At 39.5% G+C, this 20933-nt stretch overlaps 1 protein-coding gene across 1 annotated transcript; it reads right to left on the bottom strand.

Annotated features, from left to right (window-relative positions):
* Window positions 1-549: 549 nt before the first annotated feature.
* On the bottom strand, window positions 550-13836 carry BATF (basic leucine zipper ATF-like transcription factor). Its single transcript, XM_032229940.1, has 3 exons — window positions 13535-13836; window positions 11684-11788; window positions 550-1141 (listed from the first exon to the last, which is right to left on the bottom strand). Exons 1-3 carry the CDS (start codon window positions 13598-13600, stop codon window positions 932-934), a joined length of 381 nt encoding a protein of 126 aa, XP_032085831.1. The 5' UTR covers window positions 13601-13836; the 3' UTR covers window positions 550-931.
* Window positions 13837-20933: the final 7097 nt, after the last annotated feature.

The following is a 20933-nucleotide window of genomic DNA, read 5'->3' as shown; positions in this document are numbered from 1 at the left end:
AGCTGGATGACCTTGGACCAGTCATACTGTTTCAGCTGAGCTTACCTCACAAGGTTGTTATTGTTGTGGGGAAAAGAGGGAGTATTAGATATGTTTATAAAAATATACATTGTTTATAAAAAATATAATAAAGGTGGGATATAAATAAAAATAAGATCAGTCTAAACTTGTGGCTGCATTCATACGATATCCATGGTGAATCAGTTTCAGAATTAATTTAATAACTGCAAAGGCTGGGACTACAGAACACACTAAAGCAGTGTTTCTCAACCTTGGCGACTTTAAGTCCTGTGGACTTCAACTCCCAGAATTCCCCAGCTGGCTGGGGGATTCTGGGAGTTGAAGTCCAGAGGACTTAAAGTCGTCAAGGTTGAGAAACACTGCACTAAAGTAAAGTGATTGGCTGTGTGATTTGTTGTGCTGTGATAATACAACCAAGGTTTGGCTCACAGACTTCTACAGTTCCCAATGTTTTTCTTGTCCCATTATTTAAGGGTTTGGAATGGGGCGGGGGAGGAATTGATAGAAATGAAAGTAAAAATCAGACTTTAAAATAAAGTATGTGTTGTTTGTTTTTAAAAAAAATTTTATTTAGTAATGTATTTCTTTTAGCCACTTTCTGAGTCATGTTCCTAGAGCCAGTAGCATACACATTTTGCAAAAAAACACATATCAATTTGCAGTACTTCAGTGCAAATAACAGAAATATGTGGTTATCTTGTTCTCGGGACCTCATTCCCCAACGCAAGCCCTTTGCAGCAACTCTTCTTTTACGTCCTGCTATCTGCCCAAGGCCAGATCCAAGACATCTTGACTCCTCATTCTGCTAAACAGAGACATGAGGATACTCTGAGCTGTCCAAGGCAGAAACCTCATCTCATTGTTCTAGGCATGGAATCCAAGCTTTTTTCCCCCAATCCAAGTGTTGATATCAGTGTTGGAAACAAGGTGAGCTGATATGGCTCTGAGGAAAAGCAATTGGGGCAAAAAGCACCTCTGAAGGGACTGGAGGTTGTGTCTGGAGAATCGAGCAGTGAGTCTCATGCGAATTCAACATTGTGGAAAACTGCTTCAGTTCATCTGTTAGTTGTTTGATTTCTCGCCGCAAAGCAGCATTCTGTCTCTCCAAGTCTTCACTCTCCTTTAATGAAGGAAAAGAAACAGGATATATCAAAGCCTTAGAGTCCCCATTATAGGAAATAAATGTGGGTAATCAACCCACTTGCGAAACAAGACGAATATAAAAATTCTAATTGTGTTATATCAAAGTAGTGAAATTAATTGTGCACTTAAAGCTTTTAATAATTTTTCACAGAACCAGAGTTAAATACAGTAAATTAGTGAGACCCTCACTTCCCTCCATACTTACTAGGAGAATCTTTATTGCAATCCTCTTCAGTATGGCTATTCTTAAAACATTCCATTATATGTCACCATGACACCTGAATGATTAATCAATTCTCACACAGGAATTCTGACATAAATCTGTCATGAATATATGCAATTACAATTGACTGTTCACCGTTGTACAATCAATTTGTACACCATTGGCCTCCACTGGCTCTAGGGATATCTGGCCAAGGATAATGAAATTCTCTTCTGATGCTCATTATGGTTTTACTTGATTATTAAAATATATTGTCCTTTTTGATGAGATAGGGAAAATCAGATTGGATGCTGATTGACTGGTGAATTACTAAAGCTATGAATTTCTCATCACCCTTCCTAAAACAAAGGCAGCTCCAGGAGGTGGGTTCTGGCAGGCACTACTGCTGGTTCATTTGTGCATGCGCTGCGTGCGCTTGATGCACACAATGCGCACATGTGCAATGCAATTAAATTGTTCTGTGCATATGCAGAATTGAAAAACAAGATGGCGGCGCCCAGAGAACTGTTTCGGGGGTGTGGCAGGCCTGGGTCACTGCCGGTTCCAGCAACCCAGGCCGCCAAACCACTGGTTGGGCTGAACCAGTCTGAATCGTTAGGAACCAATCACTGGGCAGTTCCCATCAGTAATCTCTGAATCAATATTGTAGGCTGATTTGGCAAATGGGTAACCATATATTTCAAATCATTGAGTGGATAAATAAATAAACAAATACAAAAAAGTTTACATCTACAACTTTAGGATAACTGAAATAGAAAAAAGGCCGTTAGCCGATCCCTGGGGACAGGCTAAACTATTATATTCTGCAAATTCTTCCTGAAGAGACGAGTTTCATAACCTTTTAGAAGCCCTAATATTTTGGAAGGGAGGGGAGGAAAGTGTAAGACAATAAGGGGTAAGCTATTCCTTACAAGAGGAGCCATCATCCCTGGGTTCCTTTTACATGTGGATTATCAGCAAACCCTCTGTTCCTCATCTGAATAGTCTTTGGGGCAGTCTCTTAAAGACTGAACGGAAAGAATCAAATCGAAAAGTAATAAGACCATGAGGGGCTGTGTACAAAGTTCTTTCATCCAGGAATGATTGCAACTGGCACATAAAATAGAACGGTGTGAAATCTCCCTTGGCCATGGTGAGCAAGAGTTGTGAGTCAGAAAAACTCCTAAATTGTAAACCACTTTCGTCCTGAGGAGCATAGCCCCATCTAGAGTTAAAGAGGAAATATATTCAGATTCAATATAACTTCAGATGTACTATCATTCTATCTTGCTGGGAATCAGGCTAGGTCTTAATCAGTAAGCTACACTGCTGTCAGTCATCTATCTTTGTGATCAACCAAGCACTCTATAGAATGCTTTCATTTCCAGAAACTTCACAAGTGTCACATGGAAGCACATAGGATCCATCAGGTGCCTGTGGCACAGACTGATTGAATGGGCCCTTCTTTCCCATGAAGGCTTGTGGTATAGTAAAAGTCTATATAAATTAAAGCATGATCCGACCATGATTATCTAAATGTGATAAATAAAATCTCAAAGGGCTAAGAGATATGTCCCCCACTTCTATTATATAATCCTCTGCATGGGTTAAGTCCATGATCTTGGGATAAGTCTTGGGATAAGTCTTTGATTGTCATGGTGGACAAAAATGTATAAACTGTCTCCCGTCCTGGGGAACATAAATTGAAGTCCTTCAACACCAAAAGCCTGGGGTCAACCATAAAGTCTAGCAGTCAAGGCTCCATACCAATTATACATGGTTCCCTGCTTAATTTCCCAGATGATCAGAGCCACTCTTATTTGCATGTCAAGAGTCATGCCTGCTGTAACACTTGAAACCCGGATGGGCATATCCCAGTGAAAGTCATTCTCCATACAGGTTTCCGTGATACAAACTAGTCTTTGCTGTCATCCATAACCAAGTTGTAAACAGGGGAAAGCCACACTAGGGAAGACCAGGAATTTAGCTAGAGCCTGGAGACCAGGGATTGTTATGTAGTACTTTGGAAGAGGTTAGGAGATTAGTAGTGGGGCAGTAGTGAGCAGTCACAATTCCTCTTCCCTGAGGACAGCCTACTTTCTACCTCATTTGCCTTCACCATCTCAGTGACACCCCTTCTGCCAACTTCCTTCCATATGTCCCACTACTCTCCCAAATGATTCTTGCAGAATGGACAACCTCAACATCACCATATAAATTCCTCTTGCTCTCTGTCAACACATTGCTACTATTATTAGACCATTTACATTGTGAAATGGGGCTGCCTGAGGGTTCTAATATTGCTGTTAAACTGCAAGTGAGATAAGGACAAAAATTCAATAGATGATACGCCAGTAAATATTAGGAAACATCTAAGGCAGTGGTTCCCAAACTTGGCAACTTTAAGACTTGTGGACTGCTGGCTGGAGAATTCTGGGAGTTGAAGTCCACAAGTCTTAAAGTTGCCAAGTTTGGGAACTGATCTAAGGGATTATTAGCTAATAGCAAAACAATGCAGATGTGTGATATGCTTACACAATAATAAATAATTTAATATGAAATAAGAGTAAGGTTCTACATTTAGGCAAGAAGAGTAAGGTTCTACATTTAGGCAAGAAAAACGAAATGCACAGGGACAGTATAGGTGGTACCTTGCTCAACAGTAGTAACTGTGAAAGGGATCTTGGAGTCCTAGTGGACAACCATTTAAATATGAGCCAGCAATGTGCAGCAGCTACCAAAAAAGCCAACACAGTTCTAGACTACATAAACAGAGGGATAGAATCAAGATCACGTGAAGTGTTAATACCACTTTATAATGCCTTGGTAAGGCCACACTTGGAATACTGCATTCAATTTTGGTCACCATGATGTAGGAAAGATGTGGAGACTCTAGAAAGAGTGCAGAGAAGAGCAACAAAGATGATTAGGGGACTGGAGACTAAAACATATGAAGAACGGTTGCAGGAACTGGGTATGTCTAGTTTAATAGAAAGAAGGACTAGGGGAGACATGATAGCAGTGTTCCAATATCTCAGAGGTTGCCACAAAGAAGAGGCAGTCAAACTATTCTCCAAAGCACCTGAGGGTAGAACAAGAAGCAATGGGTGGAAACTTATCAAGGAGAGAAGGAACTTAGAACTGAGGAGAAATTTCCTGACAGTTAGAACAATTAATCAGTGGAACAGCTTGCCTCCAGAAGTTGTGAATGCCCCAACACTGGAAGTCTTTAAGAAGATGTTGGATAGCCATTTGTCTGAAATGGTGTAGGCAGGGTTTCCTGCCTAGGCAGGGGGTTGGACTAGAAGACCTCCAAGGTCCCTTCCAACTCTGCTATTATATTGTATTGTATTGTATTATTTAGTAGGTAGTCCTTGCTCCAATTGCTAAGCAAGATTATTGTTAAGTGAATTATGTCCAATTTTGTGACTTTTTTTGCCACAACTGTGAAGCAATTAAATGAATTACTATCGTTAAGCAAATCCATCCCCCAACCCCATTGGTTTTGCTTGTTGTAATCTGCCTGGGAATGGCAATCAGATTATCTCAGGAACTGCAACTATCATAAATATATGCCGGCTGCCAAGCACTCAAATTTTCTCATGTGACTGTGGGGATGCTGCAACGGTCATAAGTGCAAGAACCTGTCTTAAATCACTTTTTGCAGCGCCGCTGTAACTCTAAACCAGGACTGTCAAACTCGCAGCACCACGCACTGGCCATGCCCACACCCAGTTTAGCAAAGAGGGGGGGGGAGTCGTAATATGTCATGTGACACCACCGTGATGACGCGGGTTTGACACCCCTGCTCTAAACAGTTGCTCAAAGAATGGTTGTAAGTCAAGGACTTGTAGTGCTCATGAAGATGGTGATATATATATTATATCTAATGAATTTATATTGCATTTAGTCAAGCATATGCAAACTTTATACAAATCTACACCTGCTTGCCTTGCTTTTTTGGTAATAGTTTCCTCTTTACCAATAATATGCAAATAGACAGCCCAGAAGTAACTTGACTCTCTTCCAGATCTACCTACATTATCAACATTATTCATGTCATGCTTTCTGCAAAGCAAAAGAAATCAACTGGAACAACATGGTTTACCTCTGTTCCTTGAACCAGCTTTTAAGAGGAGGAGAGCAATAGCAATAGCAATAGCAGTTACACTTATATACTGCTTCATAGGGCTTTCAGCCCTCTCTAAGCGGTTTACAGAGTCAGCATATTGCCCCCAACAATCCGGGTCCTCATTTTACCCACCTCGGAAGGATGGAAGGCTGAGTCAACCTTGAGCTGGTGAGATTTGAACAGCCAAACTGCAGAACTGCAGTCAGCTGAAGTAGCCTGCAGTGCTGCATTTAACCACTGCGCCACCTCGGAGCCACATGAGGATTCTTTTCTTCTCAGAAGGTGACAGATTGGTAGGTGTCAGTATTACAATCCCAAGAGATTTATTTTTCAAGAGAATTGCTACTTAGGCGTTTAAGTGAATATCTCTTTAATGGGAAATACAGGGGAGGAGTGGGGCAATGTTGCTTCACCATAAGGTCATCTGCATAGAGAAAGTGAAGATAGATTGCATCTTTCATCAACTATGAAGAACTCATTATTTTGCTGTTTCATATACTGTTAATTAATCTCCTGTAAATCATGGATGAAGGGAACAAGCAGGTACAATGAGGCAGTCCAAAGCTTGTTTCAAAAACAGGGTATATAAGCATGACAAAGCTCTTATTTTAATGGTACATAATTTTGTGGATTGGAAGCCATACTTGTCTTTTTACAGGCCTGTGAGGTGGGAGTTTTTTGGGGGGAGAGGGGCATGTTAATAAACTTAATGTTAGTTAAAAACAGAAAATGAATACATAGACCCAGGAACCTTTAAATGTAATAGCACTGACATAAGACACAAATGACCAGGAGCAAATGTGGCCAGGAGAGTAGCATGGAAGCAAACTGACCAGGAAAACTGAGAAAGCAGTGATGAGCCTTGCCCAGGTGCCCCCTTGGGCAGAGGATGAGGTGGGCGTAAAGGGAAAGGTCAAGTAGAGTGGGCGACAGCACACTAGAGAGCGTTAGGAGCAAACAGCTTGAGATATCACACGGAGCAAGCAGAGAAAGTGGAAACACAGCAGGGAGTTGAAGGAACAAAGCAAGGAAGAATCAGGAAATGCAAGAGGAAGAAACAAAATTATGAAGCAGAGATAGCCGGGTATGATAGATAATGAGGAGGGAAAAATTTGGAGTCCCAGGAATCCTTGCAGGCTGTCACAGACACTTCTGGCACTACTACTTTACTTGGTTTACTGACTGACAAGTGTTTCAAACGTTCATGCAAAGAAAGAACTCTGAACAAGAAACCAATACCACCATTTGTTACACTGCAGAAAGGTAACAATAAAGACTCCCTCAAGCCAGGCTTGACATCCTGGTGAGTTCCTGGACATCCCCTTTAAATTTCCTTAGAAATAATGCAGAAGAGGCTTGCCAGTACCTCTTCCAATATTTTTTTTTAACTTTTTGTTCTAGACCAATGATTCTCAATCTTGGCATCTTTAAGATTTCAGCTCAAGCATTTCGGCTGAGGAATTATGCGAGTTAAAGTCCATCCATCTTAAAATTGCTAAAGTTGAGAAATGCTGATCTATGCACTCTACATGGGGCTACCCTTGAAAAGCGTTCGGAGACTACAGCTAGTCCAGAATGCAGCCGCGCGAGCAATATTGGGTGTACCGAGGTACACCCATGTTACACCTGTCCTCCGTGAGCTGCACTGGCTACCAATTGGTCTCCGGATGCAATTCAAGGTGTTGGTTATTACCTTTAAAGCCCTACAAGGCCTAGGACCAGCGTATCTGCGAGACCGCCTACTGCCACATACCTTCCAACGGCCGATAAGATCCCACAGATTGGGCTTCCTTCAGATGCCGTCAGCCAGTCAGTGTCGGCTGGGGGGCCCCCGGAGGATAGCCTTCTCTGTGGCTGCTCCGACCCTCTGGAATCAGCTACCCCCAGATATCCGGGCCTTGCCCACTCTCACGGCCTTCAGGAAAGCTGTTAAAACCTGGCTGTTCCGGCAGGCCTGGGGCTGTTGACCTTATTGTTAAGGTCCAGCCCCAATTAGAATGAATGTGTGTTGTGAATTTTAAACCATTCTTTTTTTTTTCTTTTTCTTTTCTTCCCCTTCTTTGTAAGCCGCCCGGAGTCCTTCGGGATTGGGCGGCCTATACATTCAATAAATAAATAAATAAATAAATAATAAATCTAGGCTACAGTCCTGGGATTATCTGGTGCTGTGCTGTTCAAACACTAACTAAATCTTGGTTTGTTTCACAGTTAGCCAGGATTGGCTATGCAAAGCTCTCCTCTGGTTCAAAGAAAGAAACAGATGTTATAAAGGGCAGAATTTTCAATTTTCCCTACCTTGTACCAAATTTATGAAAAAATATTTCCCCATACATTATGGTTCTAACCACAGATCTCCCTCTTGCTCCCATACAACCATTACCGTAGTCTGGTTAACCAGCCTGTATTTTTATTGGGCAAAGGGTGTTTTTCTGTAATAACATCTTTGCAGAGTTTCCATTTTGATGTTTTTTCTTGTAAACTTGGTCTGGGCAAACCCAGACCTAGTTGTGTCAGCGGATGACATTTCTGCGCTTGGCCGCATTCTGCCCCCAGCCAGCAACTTATGAGAAATGACAGCAACATATCCTGCACTGTGCGTTCCTACTGCCTCTCACTGAGCCTTCATCAAGCACTTGTATTTCCTCAACCTAAGCCACATACATCCTGACCCCTTGAGAGCAAAAGCCTGGGGAAAGGGAGGGGGTCAGTAACTGCCATCGCTGCTTAGCAAAACCACCTGACACAGGAAACTGTGTCACTGAAGAAGAAGGAAAGTCTTGCTTGCATCTTTCAGCAGCTGCAAGGAAAGAGGCAGTGCTGTGTAGAAATTCATCAGTTGAAACCATGGCTGTTCTCCCCAAGGCCTCGTTGAAAAGCAAGCTGGCTTTTAGCGAGTAAGATGGCCAGGATACTATAACACAGGTCTTTCCCCAAATGGCTATCTCTGAATTTGAGGCCTTTTTGTGTGCGGATGTTTCTTCATGCTGTTATTCATTTAGCTTGGGGAAGGCCAAGCTGCCAAATTCTCAAGCAAGCTCATGGCACTCAGACAAGAGTTACATATCACATGTGGTAAACCTCAGCAATTACCCCCTGCCCCCTTTGAAGAGAAACCACAAAAATTGAAATTATTGACAAACATGTAAAACTTTGCTGCAAGGTGAGTTTGCAAGTTGGGTTCAGTCAAAAGCATACAACAGATTAAAAAACAATTCTTGATTAAATCACTTCACAGTTCTTGTGAAGAGTCAGATGGCCAAGTTCTTTCTCAGAGCAAAAAAAAGCCCCCCACTCTCAAAGGTATCATATAAGCAAGAGGACAGGGTTGAAAACCTTTCCATGCTTTTTATGTGCAAGAGGATTTTTTAAAATACAGAGATGGTTGCATACACTCACATTGTTCATTTAATTCTTGAAGTGGTCAGCCAAAGCAGAATTGGCAATCCAATTGCTATTTATGCAAACTAGGCAATAACATTCAGGTTTTATGTGATCTCCAGAAATTCAGGGATGAGAGGCTATCACTACTCCTGTGATGGCGAACCTATGGCACACATGCCCGAAGTGGGAGCCATGTTGCCTGGCACACACAGTGTCACCCATTCCACTTCCAGGTTTCTGGCGGGCATGCACATGCAACAATCAGCAGACCTTTCTGCATGCGGCAGAGCCAGAAACCAAAAGAGATGCTCTTCTGTTTTCCGGCATGAGCCTGTGTGCTGGCCACCTGATCAGCGCATATGAGGCAGTAACCAAAATACTTGCTGGTACTTGCAGTAACCGGAAGCATGCATGCCGGAAATCGGAAGTTCATTTTCTGGCATGCACATGCCCCCTGGACAGCTCCTCTTCCTTGTTGCAGCCCAGATGAGCGCGCAAAGTGCTCCCTTTTCTGCACTCGGTGGCACGCACCTGTGTGCACACTCCCTTTTTTCAGCACTCGATGCCGAAAAAGTTTGCCATCACTGTACTACTCTGTTACCCTGACTTTCTGGGAAACTTGAATATCAAAAAGTAGGGCTGGCACCCACACAGAATTCATTGATATTTCAACACATGCCATGATGCCCAACATCATTATCTTTCTACATGTATAGCATAACATGGAACAAAAGACCCAAGCTCTTAATGAGATTCAGGGTAGATTATCTTACACATGTAAAATGTATTTCAGTGAGTTGAAAAGAAGTAATTATTCTAAAGTTCAAAGGATTTAATGATTTGTCTGCTGAGCTCACCCTAAATATTACCAAGAGATAAAATGCCCCTGAGAATAAACAAATATATATTTTGAATTATAAATGAAATTTATGATTGAAACAAGAGCTATATGTTCTATTTTTTCAGTACTGGAGACCCTGAACCAGCTTTCCATAGCTTAGTGCATTTTTGTTATGTTATGATGTGAGTTGTAATCAAGCACTGATGGCAAGTATTTCGGGGGTGGGGAATAGTGAACTGATCTCAGTTCCTTCAAAATAGGGTTCACATACTTTCTGTTTTATTTTCTAATTTCACTTTAGGTAATTGTTTGTTAGGAACTGGATTGGTTGACAGGTTTTACCGAACTGGGCAAGTTTTCTTCAATCTTTAGCAAAAGTAATTTAAATAAAAATGTAAAGACTTGATTCTTTTGGAATAAACAGCAAAAAAGTGAGTAAAACAAATTGAGGGTCCAGAATGAATTTGAAATAAGATTTTGGAAATAATTGTAAGAATCCTTTCCATTTTCCCAATAGCATGGGAAAATACTATTGTTTTGAATTTTCTTAAAAAGCATGATAGGATGAAACTTTGAAGATTGGGCACTAGAGGGAACCAGAAGTAGCTAAAATTTACAATTTGTCAGGTCCAAGCCCAGAAATCATATTGAAAGCTCAATCGAGTTCAACCCAGGGGTGAAATTCAGCAGGTTCTGTGTAGCGGAAATTTTTAATAGTTCAGAGAACCGGCAAATACCACCTCTGGCTGGCCCAACGGGGGGTGGGGAAATGGAGATTTTGCAATATCCTTCCCCTGGAGTGGGTGGGAATGGAGATTTTACAGTATCCTTCCCCTGCCACGCCCACCAAGCCACACTCACAGAACCGGTAGTAAAAAATTGAATTTAACCACTGGTTCAAACTTTTATTTGCTTACACCTAATGGTCAGATTCTTGCCAAATTAAAGCTATAACTTAACCTACTAGATATATCTGGAGGCATTCTAGGGTATGGCTACCCTGAACCTCTTTACCACTCCCCAATCCAACTCAGGACTACAGAATTTCTTAATCCAGGCCACTTTCTGGGAAAGCTCTGTGTTGCCAAAACTCTGGTAATATAGAATGAAGCGAAATATTTTAATACTGGACATATTGAAGGATATTTTTGAAGATGGACTCAGAAGTTAATATTAAGAGTGTCTGTCTCTATAAAAAAACTATTTTGAAAAAAAGTTATGCAAGAACTTTGGACAGAATTGAGACTGATCTGAAAGTAGATTTAAACATGATAAGCTCCATAAACAATATGAAAATAGATGCTACAGTGGACATATTAAAAACAGGTTGATGTCTTAATAATTAAAAGGAATATACAAGTAAGTAAGTACAACCTGGATAATTTTCCTATATTAAATTTACAAAAGGGGATTGTTAAAACTTTTTTAAAAAATGTGAGAAGGCACAAAAAATGAAAATAAATCTAGTTTTAGGACATTATTTGAAGGGGAATGGGAAATTCTAGGGAGGGAAATTATCATTTCCAGTCTTAAAACTATTCCCAACCCTCAACCCTGTCATAAAAATTTAGCAATTTTATCCACCACATTTTGTATATGTATTTCTTTTATTGTACATTACCCATTCCCAAAGACTCTGAGCAGTTGATACAATCACCAGGTGCTACTCAAGGGACCTTAGGTTTGCCTCAATGCAGCCATGCAAAGTGTAGGAGATCTACTGTTTCACAGTTTTATATAAAGAAGCAATTCTTTAAATTTTGCTACAGGCCTAAATCAGACTATGCTATGCTGTGCTGTGCTATGCTAATTATTATATTATATATCATATTATACCTTATATTAAATTACATTGTGCATTGTGTGCTTTCTGGCTAGAAAAGCAAGATTTAAATGGAGATACTAATATTAATAATGAGTAGTATATCCCAGAAATCCAGATGAAAATAACAGAAGCATTTACCAAGTGCAGGTTATCTGCTTTCTGTGTCTGTCTCTGCCGACTCTTCTGAGCTGCGATGCGATTTTTTTCTCTTCTTTGTACTTTCCTCATATCATCAGAAGAGTCCTGAAATACAAATATACTTTTCCAATCTATTTCTTTTGGAATGTATGGACCAGAAATGTATGATAGTTGGGTGTACCATTGAAAGACCTTAAAGACCAGAAAGGGAACAGGTCATCCTGGAGAAACTCTAGCTACATGGTTGCTAAGATTTGAACTGACTTGATGGCACATAATCAGTCAGTTAAAGGAAGTCTGATGATTTTAGTGGTGTGCTGGTGGGAGTTGAGAATGTGTACTTTATATATGTACCTTTGTATGCAAATCGGGTTATGTGGTTGCTAGAGAACCCAAATTATTGCAGGCAATAGACTGTAAGGTAAAATATGAGCTGAAATTACTGTATCAAATTAGTTATTTGGTAGGGGAAACAGAATGAATGACTGCAAATTATACATAACAGTAAAAAAAAACTAAAGCAAGCAGATCAATTTCTATATAGAACTGTGGTAGATTTTTTTAATTTGGAAAATATTTGGAGAAATTTTAAAATATGCAAATGCATGTAGGAAGGAATAGATAGTACATAGTCTCTTATAAATAAATATTTTGTGGGTGAGCAAAAATTGCTGTATATAAAAGTGTGTTTCTGCCACTTTGTTTATGAAAGTAAAAGTTGGGTATGTTAAGAGAAAGACAAAAGTAAACTGGATGCAGTAGGAAAGGAATATATAAAACATGTATAAAACAAGAACAGATTATGTGATGAATTAATGAATGGGTATTGAGCAGTCCAAGAAAATACTAATTGAATGGAGCTCCTTAAATAGAAAGGAGTAGCTTAAAAACATAAAGAGCAAAAAGGCAAAGTAGAAAGCATACATGGACCTGATGAATCAAAGGAGGTTTGCAAGGATATTGAAAAGAATAGTAAAGTTTGTATAAGCTAGTTTTAACTTTTCGTTTTTATTATCTATCCATATCCTTTTGCTTTTAATCTCTTTAACTTTCTATTTCTTACTTTTTTCTGCACTCTGCAGAACTTTGCTTAAGAAGAATAGCATAATGTGTACACATTGCATTGGGTTTGCTGTAATAATCCAAGATTTCTACCCTACTTTTTAAAAAAAGATTCTTATGGTGATATAATTTTATTGTCTCTCATTGATAACATCTAGCTATGTAGTCCTCTAGAATTTTCTTCCATCTTTAATGTATAAACAAATCTAAGAGCATTTTGCACACAGCTGAAGTATTTTTTTCCCAAGTTTAGGACCCCATTCCTAAGAAGGCAAAACGTTGATACTTTAATATTTGAAAATTTATCACATCTCTCAGTAGAAAAAATGCCCTTAACAAATTTTAATCCATCAATCAGTCCCTAGCCTTTTGCAGAAAAAACTGGATCCCCCAGAACTTTCCACATTACAGGGGATAATTTTGAAATAGGAGTACGAGATTATTATTATTTTTTGGTAGAACTGGACAATTCTAATTAAAACCACTCCAGGGCCATTAGATTAGCTTTCTCCAATTAGCAGGTACTAGACACAAATCCCAGAATTGCAGCTGATAGGTGGCTGAAATCAGTCCCTCTTTCAACCTTTTCCCTAAACCAGAGTGGTCAATTTCATTCAAAGGGGAGACGAGTTGTTGGGGAACAGTTCCTCATCTCTTGATTTTTAATGCCTCGCCAAACTTCACCTGTTGAATTCCACTAGATTGCAGTAGGGGTACTGCAGCCTTGCTCCCAATATACCTCCTTTTAAGGGTATCATTCAATGGACAGAAAGTGGCCCCACACAGTACCTGTTTGCTGGATGAAGAGGACTGGCTGAAGCTGCTGGAGTCACTGCTGTCAGAGCTATGGGGCATGGCTCGCAGCACCCCCTGCCTGTCGACTCCCTTGCCTTCTTCCTTCGGGCCTTGGTAGTCTTAGCCCGCCGTTTCCTTTAAACTGGACACTTTCTCTCCTTTTCTTTGCCCGTCTTCTGAGCCAGCCGCTCACTTTCTCCCCCTTCTCCCACCGCGCCTGTCAGCAGCTACGTCCCCCTTGGCCTTCAGAGCAATGCATCTCCCGCGGCTCTTCACCTCCCTTTAGCTGATGTGGGTTCTCGGAAGCCTCAAGGGACTTCACTGAAAGTCACGTGGGCGGAAACTTTGAAATTAAATGTTACAGATTTTTTTTAAAAAAAATACCGACTCTGGGAAAATCAAATGGTATTAAAGAGAAAGAACCCGGTAACGTGGGGCGGGAGGGGGGAGAAAAAGAGAGCGAGAGAGAGAGCGCGCGATTGGTTTCAGCTGCGTGACAAACAGAGAAATAACCAGGTTGGTGTAAAGGTGGGGAATTTACGCCTGCTAAAGAGAGAAAAATAGTTCCGTTCATATTTTGCATAGAATTGATAGAAGTGACAATAAAAACTCCAAGAGACTAAAATACAGCATTGAGCAGTGTTAAAAAAGTCCTCTGATTATATTTTAAAAAACGCATATTTTCAGCTATGGAAGAACCTGCTTTGCCTTTCAGCCCTCTCATTCTTGGGAATCAGAAATTCAAATTTTGATTCCTCCCCCCTTCCGAATAGTTGGGGCTTTGTATATCTTTCCTTTTAGTTTGGTAAGAATCTCAGAATTCCCAAATGACTGCAGTAGCTGGAAAAGGAGAAACAAAATATTTAAAATGACCTTATTATTGATGGTTTGGAAAGCAACTAATATATATTCATATGAGCTAACCAGCCAGTTGGGGTGATCTCTTCCAGATACAGTAGTGGAAAGTTCTCCCAGATCTATTCAAGATCGCCTTGCTTCTAAACATGTGTTTTGTATAGCATACAGAATCTTAAATTAAAATGATAGATCACAATGTCCCATTTAAAAGTAATCAAAACTGTTGGCCAACTAAGCTCAAGAAATAGATGATTATATGCCAGTGCAGCAAATTGCACAAAAAACATTATTCAAGTTTACTTGGGCAGTTTTCTCTGGCCTCAGGAACTGCTGTTCCTATTTTCCAGCTGTCATGTCATTGGACATGCCAGCTTCAAACAGTGGGAGGCACAGTTTAACATGTATGCAAAGCACCAAGTTAGAGAAGTGGTATGTGTGAATGACCCTGCATTGTTACTGTGCCAGTCAGGAAGACAAAGTATCCTTAATCAACATACTTCCTCCCACCATTCCTGCTCCCCCCACCCTTTAATATTTTCAAAATAAATTGTCTTGGACTGCACTGAGTATTTGGACCTTTTTCCTGTTTGTTTGTTTGTTGGATTTATATGCAGCCCTTCTCCCAAAGGACTCAGGGCGGCATACAACATTAAAAAAAACACATATTACAAAGTTAAAAGGAAATTAGATAGAGTATCCAAAAACAAACCCAATTAATATTAACAAAACATTTTAAAAATTAGATTAAAATTAACAATTTAATCAATCATTTATTTTATTTTGTTCAGGCCAGGCCGGCTTGCTGGAAAAGCCAACTTTTTAGGGTGCATCGGAAGTTTGAATCAAACTGCTATATGCACCTATGGACAGCATTTACATTAACATGAAATTTACTTCCCTTTGCTGACTCCTGATTTTGCCTCTATTCCATCTGTTCTGGTTCTCTGCCAGATGGTGCCATCCTGATTTTATATTAAAGTTGGCCACACAGTCAGCCAGATTTTAGGCTGGATTTGGCATTTTTATCCAGCTATTGAGTATTTTAAATGTATTATAGATACCCACTGCCAATTTGTATTGCAAACATAAATACAAAACAACGAAAGCAGTTTAAAACAGCAAGCTCATGGGCAGCCCAGACTAAAAATGTCATAACTGTAATAATGAGGTTCCTAAGTCCTATACCACAAAGGGCTTCATTCTATAGGTAAAGGCCAGCACCCTGAATTATATCTGGAATCCCACTTTCAATTGATGGAATAACAGTGGAGTCACATAGGCATACTGGGAGGTACGCATTATCACTCTCCACTATATTTTGTACCAGCTGAAGCTTCTGGAGGGTCTTTAAGAACAATCCTATTTAGAGTAAATTACAAACATTCAGTCTTGAGGTGACCAGGTTCTGAAGGACCAATATATGCAGTAAGTGAGGAACTGTATTCGGACAATGGTGAGAATGCAGTACTGCAGGGCTAACTCACTGCTCATTCAGGAATTCAATTCTCATCAGAATTACAGAATAACCGAGTTGTAAGGAACCTTCTTCAATACCTCCAGTGATGGAGCACCCACAACTTCTGAAGGCAAGCCAGTCCATTGATTAAGTCTTCTCACTGACAGGAAATTTCTCCTTAATTCCAGGTTCCTTCCCTCCTTGATTAATTTCCATCCATTGCTTCTTGTGCTTTGTGCTTTCAGGTGCTTTGGAGAATCGCCCCTCAAATATTGGAAGACTGCTATCATATCACCCCTAGTCCATCTCTGTTAGACCAAACATACCTGTTCATTCTATGTTTTGGCCTCCAGTCCCGTAATAATATAAATTTCACAATAAAAGAAAGGTACTGCATATATTATATACCAGAACACTGAAAGACAAGTATAGACAGGAATAAGGCAGAAGTGATGTCATGTCTTCTAAAAATGATTATTAGTGCATCTTTGCGTTGTGGTAAGCAGATATAAGGAAGATTCCAAGTGTTTAATGGGGCTGAAAAACCCTGTGGGAGAAATGGCTGAGACAGAGGATGGCTAATTCCAGGGGAAGAACATGACTACATCTCCCAAACCCTAATATACACATCTGTCTTGTTTACAACAGTTTCTTTTCCAAGCTCATGGTGTGGTGAAGCACTATAGATTTTTATCTACTTTAAACCTATCCTTAGATAATAAAATTAAATAAAGAAATACTATTTTATTTCAGTAGAGCTAAGATGATTTAAAACCCATCATGGGAGGGGAATGAGATGAACAACATCATGGGAACTCAACAGAAAACTGGCATTGCCAGAATATAGTTGTATCAAGGTAACATGGGAATGACATGAGGGCCATTACCTAACATCTGGAAGGACCCAGGTTGGGGAAGATGATTTCCAATGATCTATATTCTGTGAAAGCTGGATCATAGTGCAAAAGTTGACCATCATGGGCAATGACTTTTGAGAATTTAACTAATTCCATATGTCTTAATCTATGTACCAAACTGTCCATCTGGGCTTCTTTTAACCTGTTGCCTTTAGTCTTGCCTCTCAGCTATTATGCTCATTCTGTGTAAGTTTGACAAGCCAAATATAATTGCAGATTTTCTATCTATTCCTTTATTTAATTGCTCATTTGTTAGACTGCAACAATCCTATCTCAGTAGAACACTCAGCCAGGACACTTGGATAGCAATGGCCAGCACCTTAGTTAAAGCTGAGCTATGTGGAGATGTCAATATTTATTTATTTATTAGTTTGTCAAACATGTACAAGATAGCAGGTATATGTATGAACATGGACATGAACAAAGGAAATGAATACAAATAAATGGGGATGGTAGGAGAGGGACGGTAGGCACGCTGGTGCGCTTATGCAGGCCCCCTTTATGGTCCTCTTAGGAATGGGGTGAGCTCCAAGGTAGTCAGTTTAAGATTGAAGCTGTGAGGGTTTGAAGATGTAACAATAGTTGATTTTAAGATGGAGGAAAATATAAGACAGACTCAAGTAATTAGCCTTGAGGCTGAAAAGATGAGGCAGGATAGGGAAAGGACGTGTTTATATAATAAGCAGAATAAATGCTTTGCCCCTTTCCCCATTCTTTGCAAAGGGCCTCAATTACCAAGCAAGATAAGGGGGAAACCCTCACCCAGCAGCAGGGCTTTCCCTCCTTGTGGAGCTAAAATGAGGAAGGGAGAGAGAGAGCTAAAAATTTCCCATATATTTGAAGAGACAGATGGAGAGACAAAAACATAGCCCATCATGATTTGTGTACAGCTGCAGCATCCATGACAATGGTGTAAAAAACAACACCATTGTTGGTATTAGGAGGTGGCCCAACTAAGCTAGGAGGTGGCCCAACAACCGGGGAGCAATAGAGCAAAGGAAGGTTGAGCTGCAACAGAGTTTTGGAAAGGCCCATCATTGGAATGGACAGGAAGTCTAGAGCAAGCTCAGCATGAGAATTTTTTTTTAAAAGGGTCACAATCAGTGGTACAGTGGCCATGCTCACCAAAGATACCCAGCAGTAGATCAGAATGGAGATCCTGTGGTCTACAGAAGAGACCAAACACAGAAGGCTTCCTAAAAATGACTTGAGCTGGTGACTCTCAAATAAGCTGGAGCATCATTGATCCACCAAAGAGATCTGGCAGCAAGCTATTGTGTGGAAAAATAGAAAGAAAAAGTGCTAGGTATATTATTTTGAGTTCTTGAATAAAAGACAGGGGATAAAGCCATCAAGTAAATAAATCAAATTGAAAGTCCTTTTTAACTTTATGAAAAATTTACAAAAGTTCATGGAGTGTTCCAGGCAAATTACAAAATGGTTTAGTTTGTACAAACAGTGTGATCTCCTTTGGGAAATAGAAAATGTTTTAATTTAATATAGACTATAAAAACAATAAAATTAATAACTTGACACCAATTTGAATTAACAAAACCTGAAATTCAGCAACCACTGTCCAATCCTACAGTTCTCCTTAAAATGTAGAGATACTAGCAATGCAGAGAAAAAGAATGAAATAATCTTAGCACATGTTTTAACCAGTAATTTACCCAGTTGACCATAGTAGAAGATCCTTGAAACATTTGTCCCTTCTGGTTCAATTTACCTGAAAACACTGTTTCCTGATAAATCCACAAGACAGCTTTAACATCCTATATTTTCTCCTTTTCTAAGCCCAGTACAAGTTGTCCTCTGTTCCCCATGTTCCACTACCTCTTCTCCCTTTGTTTCAAAAGCATTGAAAATTTCTGTCTTTAGTAGAATAAAATATTGGGGTATATCTCTTTCTCTGTGCCTATGTGACAAAAAGGGCATCTCTCTCATATAACAGAAGGTGCCTTGGAGGTCTTCTAGTCCAATCTCCTGTATACCATACGTCAATCAGCACGTGAATATCTTAAGTTTATCAGGGATGCTGAACAAAATTTAACAAACCTGTTCATAGATATATTCCAGGCCTCATACCATCCTCATTAAAGGGATAGAAAAGTTCAGTCTCCTCTCCACTGCCATGCCTTCTGAGACCCTCTTGGGTGATTTTTTTTTCAAGTCCTAGTCATAAGAAAAGTTTACTCCTCTACTTATAGCTCTAGTAGAAACAGAAATCCTTTCCTTGCTCCCTACACACCCGTGCAGACATTATTATTGTTAGGCAGATTGCTTCTGTGGTTCCCACTGGGCTGTTATCACTGCTAATGTTTAAGAGCCAGTTTGGGTGGTTACAGTTAAGAACTTGGAGAGCGTGAGTTCTAGTCGTGCCTTAGGCACAAAGCCAGTTGTATGGCCTTTCAGCCCTAGGAAAGAGGCAATGACAAACCACTACTGAAAAATCTTGCCAAGAAAGGGACTTATATCTAGACAGTCCCTGATAAAATTGGACAAGATTAAACAAAGGACAAAAAGAGCATTTGGAGCAATTTTCAAATGTCTGTTTCTAGGTCAAATCTCTTTCATCTTATATTTGTATATTGGAGATTAGAGAAGAATGCCAACATGCAGGACTTTTGATTTAACTTTTCTGCTTCTGGTGTTGGTTTATTCTTCTAGTGTGTTACAAATTCCTTTCCATGGTTAGCAGATTTCATAAGCAAACATCTTCATCTTCAATTCAGGTTCTTATAAAAAAGATGATTAGTACAAGGCCAATATTAATTGGGATACTTGCTATGGTATTCATTTCAATTCTTATAATAGACATGCATAGACTTCAGCAGAAGATAAAACTGTTCAAAGCATGACAGATGAGTTTAAAAAATATAATTTTAATTTAGACATGTGTATTTAAGGTGTAATCTTAAGACTGTGTGTATTAAGGTGTAATTCAAAATAGCACCCTCCTTGATTCAGTTCCTGACACTTTCCCCAGTTTCTGGAAATGTTGTAGGATTTTTGCACAACTGTATTCATTTCTTGGCAAATTAACTATCCTGTATTAATAGCTAAGGTGAAGCATTCATAATTCATTAAACATTACACATGGAGGCCAAGAGCAGCAAATTATAGCATGCAATGGCTGCTCATTGTCATAGTTTGTGCTTGGCCCAATCAAGACTGTTTCAAGAACCCAGCTGGGGCCTCTCTCCTCTCATGGGGCTTTTGGGGGTTTCATGATCTTAATCATACAAGTAAGAAGCTGTTATCTGTGGTATTAACAGAGACTAAAACAGCAGCCTAGGTTTCAACTACTGTATGAAAACTGTGAGCACTAAATCTTTGAGACTTAGGTGTCTTTGTTCAAATTCTCTCTCCTGCACACATTATTGATGTGTAATAAAATCTGGTCCCCAAAGATGAAGAAAGTTGAGCAGATCATGACATCTTGCCATACCAAAGTCTGGAGACCTCAGGAAACTACAAAATTTCAAAATTCTAATGAAACCCCCTGATAGGGGTGGCAGGATGTTACTTTTTCAGTTTTCTGTAAACTCATTAAAAAAAACATTTTTTTCTGCTGAAGAATTACATTACAGGGCACTGTAAGCATGGTTAAAAGAGTACTAGGAATGCTCCTTGTGCAGATCTCTCATGAGATCTAGAAACTATGTAACAACAGTAATTATTCTGAGTTGAGATCTTTCTTACCATGATTCAGACCCAAAATGAGAAATGTGCAACTTATTTCAGGTTGAGGTTATTCTTCTTCTTTGAACAGCAAGTTAGCAATCATATTAAAAAAAAAGATGGGGCCATGACAAAAAATTTATTTTATTTTATAAAATTCAATGTAGATAGGGTATATAATTAATTTCCTGTGCTAGAGTTGATAATTAATTTCTGTCACATAATACTTCTAGTTTACTAATAAAAAAACTAATAGACTGAAGTTTTTTTATTAGGAATAATGTCTGCGAAATACAAAAAAGAAATCCAGTATTTAATACTACATATAATTACAGTGGCAAGGATTGCCTTTGCCCAGAAATGGAAAAACAAATTAATCCCAAGCGAAGATGAAAGAATAAGGAAGGTTATGGATTGTGCTGAAATGGACCAACTAACTAAAGAAATCCAGGGAAAAGAAGAATCAGAATTCTACCAGATA

The sequence above is a fragment of the Thamnophis elegans genome, chromosome 1 (genome assembly GCF_009769535.1).
Source record: "Thamnophis elegans isolate rThaEle1 chromosome 1, rThaEle1.pri, whole genome shotgun sequence".
In the NCBI taxonomy this organism is placed as follows: Eukaryota; Metazoa; Chordata; class Lepidosauria; order Squamata; family Colubridae; genus Thamnophis; species Thamnophis elegans.
The sequence above is the reverse complement of the archived record's forward strand: the minus strand, read 5'-3'. Positions and strand labels throughout refer to the sequence as shown.

Coding starts and splice junctions, on each gene's coding strand:
- BATF (XM_032229940.1), bottom strand. CDS start 13,600: ATGCCCCATAGCTCTGACAGCAGTGACTCCAGCAGCTTCAGCCAGTCC. Junction 11,789..13,534: donor CCTCTTCATCCAGCAAACAG/GTACTGTGTGGG, acceptor TTTGTATTTCAG/GACTCTTCTGATGATATGAG. Junction 1,142..11,683: donor AAGCAGATAACCTGCACTTG/GTAAATGCTTCT, acceptor CCTTCATTAAAG/GAGAGTGAAGACTTGGAGAG.